Raw genomic sequence first — 7,897 nt, forward strand, 5'->3', positions numbered from 1 at the left:
AGTTCAAGAAGAAAGAAATGTTTTGAAACTTATGGAATTGTACAATTATGCTTGATCTAATTCAATTATGGATTGCTATAATCTATAAGAGCTCCCAATAAAATTATTGATTTTGTTTTAAAAAGCGCACAAAATCTCATGTTAACCACACTCAAAAATCAAACCCAACCACTACTGTAATACTGGATATTTAAAGAATAAGCCATTTATTACAGTGAGCTGGGCCAAGGGAGGAGGCTAGCACCTGGAAAAACACTCCATGCTGATGCTGATCAAGGGCAGGAGACAGACTTTATACAATAATTACACCAGGAGGCTAATTGGGACGGAACATCGGCAGTTACAGTCTCTGCTTGTTGGGCAGCCAGGATATTGGGAGGGGACACCTTCAGATGAGTCAGGGACTGTCAATATTTACTACATTCCTTGCTTGTTTGGCAGACAGGCTATCTGTAAGGGTTAGGGGGGCCGCGGCATAGTGGGTCCAGATCTGTCAGAAGGCTGGGAGGGGCTCATCTGGCAAGAGAATTTGTGGATGTCAGACTCTTGGCAGGCTCTCAGGTGGGACTAGCGCTAGCAAGCTGAGGTCCTACAAGACAGCAGCATTAACAAAATGGAGTTCTTCAAGCTAAGCTGGGCTACTGCACTCCCATCCAGTTAATTTCGACTCGTTGCAGCCCTATGTAGGGTTTCTAAGACTATAAATCTTTAAGGCGCAGAGCCCTTCATCTTTCTCCCAACTAGCAGCTATGCAATACTTAATCCACAGTGCCACCGGGGCTCCTAAATTTAACCTCGCCAAGCCAGATTGTCTTTACCCAGGCCCGGCTTCCACTTCATCTTCATGCTCCGGCCACAGATAGGTCGCCCCCAGGACTGTCAGTAACCCTTTGTATTTAAATCCCAAAGGACAAAGCAGAGGAAGTGAACAATATATTCTTTCCGGTCTTTTCTTTCTTACTCATTATTTGTAATTTTATCTCTATATTATTATTTTATCCTTCCCACTTTATTTTGTCTCTGCTTTTTAACTGTTTCTGTTGGGTTTTCCAGTATGTAAAGTACAGAATGAGTAGATGCATAGAGATAAGAACTACTGTTGCTTATGTGAGAGCTATTAGAACTAATGGTGATTACACAACTCATTTAAAAGCGATTTAACCATGGCGGGATGGGGGAATATTCTGAAATAAATTTTTAAAAATATGGTGGTGATTGTACAACTTTTCTTGATATGATTGAAATACTGAATTGTGTGATATGTGGATTAAGTGCCAATAAAACTGTTTTTTAAAAAGTCATTAAAAATATTGCTTCTAGAGTTCCAATTGTATATGCATGAGTTAATTCCAAACAAAACATTTGAATATTCTTCTGTGCTCAATGAATAGTAGACAAATTTTCTCAGTAATTATAAATTAATGAAGGGTGGGGTGGAAAGGGGGAACCGATTACAAGTATCTACATATAACCTCCTCCCTGTGGGACGGACAACGGAAAAGTGGGTGAAGGGAGACATCGGATAGTGTAAGATATGACAAAACAATAATTTATAAATGATCAAGGGTTCATGAGGGAGGGGGGAGCAGGGAGAGAGGGGGAAAAAATGAGCTGATGCCGAGGGCTTAAGTGGAGAGCAAATGTTTTGAAAATGATGAGGGCAACAAATATACAAATGTGCTTTACATAATTGATGTATGGATGGCTTGTGATAAGAGTTGTATGAGCCTCTAATAAAATGATGTTTTAATGAAATAAAAAAAGAAATTAATGTAATTAGACTCACTAGGGTGTCTAAAAAAAAACAAAGACCTCCAGTCAAAATATGGCTCTGAAAAAAAAAATTATGGCTCTGAAGGGGATCCACTTGTCCAGTTAAATTGAAATCAAAGAGTTCAGAAGGTTATAAAAAAACAACAAAACAAATATACCGTGTGGGAGTTGATTCTGATTCATAGTCAAATAGACTCATAGAGACCTTATAAGGCAGAACTACTCCCCAAAGTTTCTGAGACGGGAAACCTTTAAGGGAAGTCCCTCATCTTTGTCCCTGTGAGAGCAGCTGGTGAACTTCAGGAACTTTACCTTTTAGGCAGCATGTAGCGCAAGACTCAACCCACTATGTCACCAGGGCTCCTTTTCAGATGGTTACAGTGAATGTTGTTGTTGTTGTAATTCCAAAATAGTAATATTGATTCTCCCACCCCCAAAAGACACAATCATTGAGACTTATTATGAAGTTGTTTTTAAAAAATTGAAAAACTGCAGTAGTGAAAAGCCAGGAAAAAATTGCACTAAGGAATTTCCATCATAACAATGCAACTAAAAAAACTATTAAAAATTAAGTTTTAAAAAAAGAAAATAAATTAAAATGTTGATGAAAATGAACAAACAAAACAATGCAACTTCCCGTTCTTCCAGGTTCAGACGGTCTGTCCTGCCCTATCCACCCTACAGCCCAGATCTTGCCTCTTCGGACTTCCCCAAACTCGAACTGTTTAAAGGAACACAATTTGAGTCCCTGAAGGATGCCCAAACTGGGCACTGTTTCATTCTGTTGTGCCAACTTGATAGCACCTAACAGCACAAAGAGCACACAATTCTTCAGAGAAGGATTACCAGGGGTGAATAAACCCTTGATGCCATCAGGTCGGTTCCAACCCCTGGCCTCTCTACAGCCCGGGAGCAACTCTATAGCGCAGGATAGAACTGCCCTCGGGCTTCGGAAGCAGAAACCCTCGTCTTTCCCACAGGGAATGACAGTGCGTTTGAACAACCATTGCTGCACTTAGCTGCTGAACCTCTACCCCACTACACCACCACTGGGAGACTGACAGAGCAAAGGAAGCATCGAAGGATGGATGGATGACTTGTGATTGAGTTGTACGAGCCCCCAGTAAAATGATTCTTTTAAATTATAGAGACCTAGATGAAGGATATGTTGGGGACCTATAGCTTCACATACGGATATTTTTATTTAATAAAGGTGTCTATGATTTTGCAACAATCATCTTTTATTTACCCTCATATTTCATCACCTTGACATCCCTTAGCCTTTGATACTACTGACCACTCCCAAAGTGATTGAAACACTTTGCCCTTGGCTGCTTCCTACCACTCTCCAGATGTTCCTTTTGACTTTCCTGGACTCTTCTCAGGGAATGCTTTTGTTCTTCAGCCTGTCGCTTGAGTTCTATCTTACATATGTTCACACTTCAGGCCTGTTCATTTATTTGTATACCTGTGTTTTCTGTAATGATAGAAACCTTCGGGTCCCTTACACCTGGGATAGTTTCTGGCACATAGTAGTTCACTAAAGTATTGTTAAACAGATGGTGGATGCATGCGTGCATCTTTAAAGACAGACCCTCATCCTGGAGTCAAAAGTTGACCAGTATGTTTCCTTGGGGCATGACCTCCTAGAAATAGTACTAATCATTACTATAGTATTATTAATGACACAAGAAAAGAAGGCTGTGTACATGAAAAGACAATAGCTTTGGTTTCAGTTTGAGTCCTAATTCTATCATGTGTAAGGTGATACAACCTCTCTGCGGACTTTTTCTCATCTGTATTATAAGCATAATACTTTCTGTGCAGGATTGTTAAGGGAATTAGATTGACTAACGTTTGTAAAGCTTAGCATATAGTGGCTGACTGATAGTGTCCATAAATTGTAACGATGCTATCTACAATGTCATCAATACCCATAGCAACTTCTCCTCCAGGTTTCCATACTGATTAACACCAGAGGAGGAGGAAGCGATGGCTCCAAAGCAGTGGTGCCGTGGTTTTGTCGTGGAAAACATCTGAAGACAACAGAGAGCTGTTTCTTCACAGTTTGTGTTGTTAGGAGTCTTGGAATTCGTGTGTGCTCATGGAGACTCCACACGAGAGCCTGGAACCAGCCCCCTAGGGCTCAGGGCTTGGAGCAGGTCACTAGTTCTTTCTCCTACAGAGCCCTGAGTGGGTCGGAATGGCCAAACTTTTAATCAAACAATTGAGCTCGTACCTGTTTAGCCACCAGAACTACTACTTCTTCTTCTTCTTCTTCTTCTTCTTCTTCTTCTTCTTCTTCTTCTTCTTCTTCTTCTTCTTCTTCTTCTTCTTCTTTTCTCCTTCTGCTTCTTCTCCTTCTCCTTCTTCTTTCTAGCAGAGAAAACTAAAACCATAGAGCCACTGGAACAACATGAATTGATGTATTTTATCACCAGTGTTTCTCAAAGTGGGAACCCTGGTGGGTTAGCAGATACATGTTGGGCTACTAACGGCAAAGTCAGCAGTTTGAAACTACCAACCACCCCGAGGTAGAAAAATGGTGCTTTCTACTCCCATAAAGAGGTGCAGTCTCAGACAGCCACAGGAGCTGTTCTACTCTGTTCTATAAGGTCACCTGGAGTAGGCATTGACTCGATGGCTTTTGGGTTCTAGTTTCTCAAAGTGTGAACTTAGAATAGGGGCTACCGATCATAGAATCCCCTGAAGGTCTTTTTAAAAAAAACACCTTTATTGTGAATTAGGTGAAAGATAAAGATCATACTTTTGCGTTCAGCAACTCACACGCATTCTGATACAACTCATCCAGTGCAGTCTCCTCAATACCATCCCTCCTCCCACTTCCTGTGTTCTCAGTTCCCTCTGCCTTCTTTCCTAACCCTCTGAATATTGTCCTTGGATAAATACTAGTTGCCCTTTTGATCTTAAATGCTTGGCTATTCAAACTCAGCAGTAAATTCAGCTCTAGACATGAAGCGTAGGGCCATGGTCTTGGGTGTTCCATCCGCTTCTGGGCAACCAGGAAGCCTGGTCTCTTTGATGATTTTGAATTACGTTCCATGTTTTCTTCCACTCTCTCCAGGGACAATTCTACCCTGTTCTATAGGGTCACTGTAAATCAGCATCAACTCAACGGCAGTGAGTAAGGTCTGCTTTGAATTGTACCTAGAGTATGGGTATGTAATTGTAAAAGACATTTCTTGAGCTATAAACAAATGCGTTTCCTCTGAATATTGCCTACAACCAAATAAACATATGTCAACTCCCACTAGACTGTAAACACCCTGAGGACAGGGATGCTCTTTTATCTTTTGTTTCAATGTAGTCTTGTACCTCCTAAATTCTCACATATACTGATCATTCTTAAGAATATTGAATGAACATCCTTAATTTTACCTACATACAACAGAAGGACAGATTATCTACACAGCCCCTAAATCTAATCTTAAATCTAGAATATTCTGAGGGGATTTGTCTTAATTAAAGGAGGGAAAAGGAATTGGGAAGGGGGCACCCGGATTTGAACCAGGGACCTCTTGATCTGCAGTCAAATGCTCTACCCCTGAGCTATACCCCCAGGCCCTGGCAGAGATCTCTTCCTTGTCCACTTATGGTGACTCAATACAATCAGGTTCCACCCACACTAGAACTCTGGAGAGTTGATGTTCTAAAGCCCCACCTTCTTTTATATCCATCCATGCTTTGGCTTTTCCTGGCCACCAATAAACTGGGTGGGGGCAATTGCAAAGGGACATCGTGGAGAATGACAGCCTGGAAACTAGCTGGTGGGGAAACTACCAGAGCAGAGAGATTCCATTCCACGGTCCAGCTTTGCACTAGCAAGGGATTACTGGCTCAGAACCCTTGGACCAGAAAACACCTTCAGATGTTCACCCCTTGCCTTCTGATGAACGTAGTAGGGTGGAAAGGAAAAGAGGTCTGTTGGTTTGGATGGGATGATCTTCTCCGGAAAACCAGGAAACCCTCCTCAGGACAGCTATGGCGAAGGCCTGCAGTTGGTTGCACTGCGTGCTCTGTTCCTGATGGAAATGATGGCTAGCTTCTGATCTGGTTGCTCTGCCGAGTGCTGGGAAGGGGTGGCTGAGGGTGAAGTAACTACCATTGTTTCATATCCGAGAGTAGGGGAGAAGGAGGGCTCTCCTTCAACCCAGGTAAGTGGTGTCGGATGCAGGCCGACGCAGCCCTGTCCCCTTCCCCTCAAGGAGCTTAGCCTCCCACCTCCCCCTCTGGAGAAAAAAAACGGCACCCTGAAGGGACAGTCAGATTTTTTTTTTTAATATATAAAGTAACATCGGGATTTCATGTAAACACATATTCACATTGAGGGCTGAGAAGAAAAGACACGTTTTTAGAAGAGAGGGAACCGAGTCACCTCTCCAAAGACAGACGTGTGCTGGCGGAAGGCTGGAGTATTCCGGCGGTAGCCAAAGGGACCATTGAACCCCTTCATGGGTTTCTGCTCCGTGTTGTAGAAGTCGTGGCCCGTCACCTGCTGGAAGGAATGCCCTGGCGAGCAGACAGAGACCTGAGCCCGCCCTCCGGCCCTGCTTGTCTGACAAAGGGCCGCTACAGGACGCTGGTACAAACCCACTTTGGTTCCTGTGCCAACAGCTAAACCCCTTCGTCCTCAAGTGTCCTGAGCCCCTTGTGTGGTTCTCAACCTTCCTCATGCCACGACCCTTTCATACAGCTCCTCATGGGGTGGTGACCCCCAACCATCACATTATCTTAATTGCTACTTCATCATCATTTTGTTACTGTTAGGAATTGGGCCTCCTGTGAAAGGGTCGTTCGACAGCCTCCCAAGGGGTCATGACCCACAGGTTGAGAACCGCTGCCTTAAAGGCTGGTGAGGTCCAGGAGACAGAAGGCTTCCTAGAAACCAAAGCTACTACCAAGAATGTTCTTTTGCAATAGGAAAGAGACTGGTATGTGCTGGGGCACAGCGGGCCGGGAAGTTCTGGGCTTGTCTTGTTCCCTGGAGAACTGAGAAAACCTCACCCTTGCCTCTGACCCATCTGGACAAAACAGACAAGATTGGCTTAGCCAAATGGTGCAAAGGAGCGTGTGACTAGCTTTGTGGCAGCAGGGTGGTGGCGGCAGGGTGGAATGAGCGCTCACCCTATTGGAAGAATACCTCTCAACTCTCCCTTTCTCCTGCGGCTAACTCGGGTCTGGAAAGTGAGCTAAACCCAGCTTGCTCCTGGAGCAATGAATGGGATGGGGCCCGGGTGCTAGAAATCAGATTTGGAATCCCAGCTTAGCCTTCTTAGTAAATCACCTTAACTCCCCAAACTTCAGTTTCTCCACGCTGTCCCGGGGGAGATGTGAGGGTGAAAAGCGCCAGACAGAGTGGGTGCCCAGTCGCTGGATGGGAGAGAACTCTGTGGCACCGGGCACTCATAGAGGAGGAGGGGCACTGGGGGCGCAAGGCCCTAAGTGGGCTGCTCTGTGAGCCACCGAGCCCATGCAGCTTGTCACATGTAGCACCGCGTGAGGCTGGGAAGCGAGGGGTCACTTGCCTGCCCCTGCCCAGTTTCTCCGGTTGAGGTATCTCTGTCCTGGCCCAAAGATGTGGTAGTAGTCCACTATCCAGCCGTCCCTTCCTGTCCCTCCGCGATCCTGAAGGTGAGAGAACACGTGGATAGGTGCTGAGAGGGGACAGCGCTAACTCCCCGGAGGCTTGTTGGGGTGGGGAAAGGGAGAGCGGTCCTAGCCTGGGAAAACAGAGTGATACAGAGTAAATACACTCACTGACCAGAAATCTTACCAATGTCTCTGCTGCCAGACAGGCTGGACACCAATTCCAATACCACCTCTGCCCCTGACAAGCTGGGTGAAGGAATTGTCATTGGCCTGGGCAGATCACATAGCATTGCCTTTTTTTTTTTTTTTTCAATATGTAAATTTTATTTTCATCCAATTTTTTTTGCCAAAGCTGAAGGTTTTTTTGTTGCATTTTTTGTATAGGCGATCTTTATTGTGGTTCATGATTATCTTTTTAAAAATATTTTATTAGGGGCTCATACAACTGTTATCGCAATCCATACACACATCAATTGTGTAAAGCGCATTTGTACATCATTCTCAAAACATTTTC

General features: G+C 44.2%; 1 protein-coding gene and 1 non-coding gene across 2 annotated transcripts in view; both read right to left on the bottom strand.

Annotated features, from left to right (window-relative positions):
• Positions 1-5,281: 5,281 nt before the first annotated feature.
• On the bottom strand, positions 5,282-5,353 carry TRNAC-GCA. Its single transcript has one exon. It is a non-coding gene; the product is annotated as a tRNA-Cys (tRNA).
• A 792-nt stretch (positions 5,354-6,145) lies between these two features.
• Positions 6,146-7,897, bottom strand: part of CUNH17orf98 (chromosome unknown C17orf98 homolog) — a 5,259-nt gene continuing 3,507 nt past the window's right edge. Inside the window, exons 2-3 of the mRNA XM_004707103.1 lie at positions 7,320-7,419; positions 6,146-6,303 (exon numbers count right to left, since the gene is read on the bottom strand). Of these exons, the coding sequence (XP_004707160.1) occupies positions 6,146-6,303; positions 7,320-7,419 (258 nt within the window). The remainder of the gene's footprint in view (positions 6,304-7,319; positions 7,420-7,897) is intronic.

The sequence above is a fragment of the Echinops telfairi genome, unplaced genomic scaffold (genome assembly GCF_000313985.2).
Source record: "Echinops telfairi isolate 266 unplaced genomic scaffold, ASM31398v2 ScPeMD7_7458;HRSCAF=8496, whole genome shotgun sequence".
In the NCBI taxonomy this organism is placed as follows: Eukaryota; Metazoa; Chordata; class Mammalia; order Afrosoricida; family Tenrecidae; genus Echinops; species Echinops telfairi.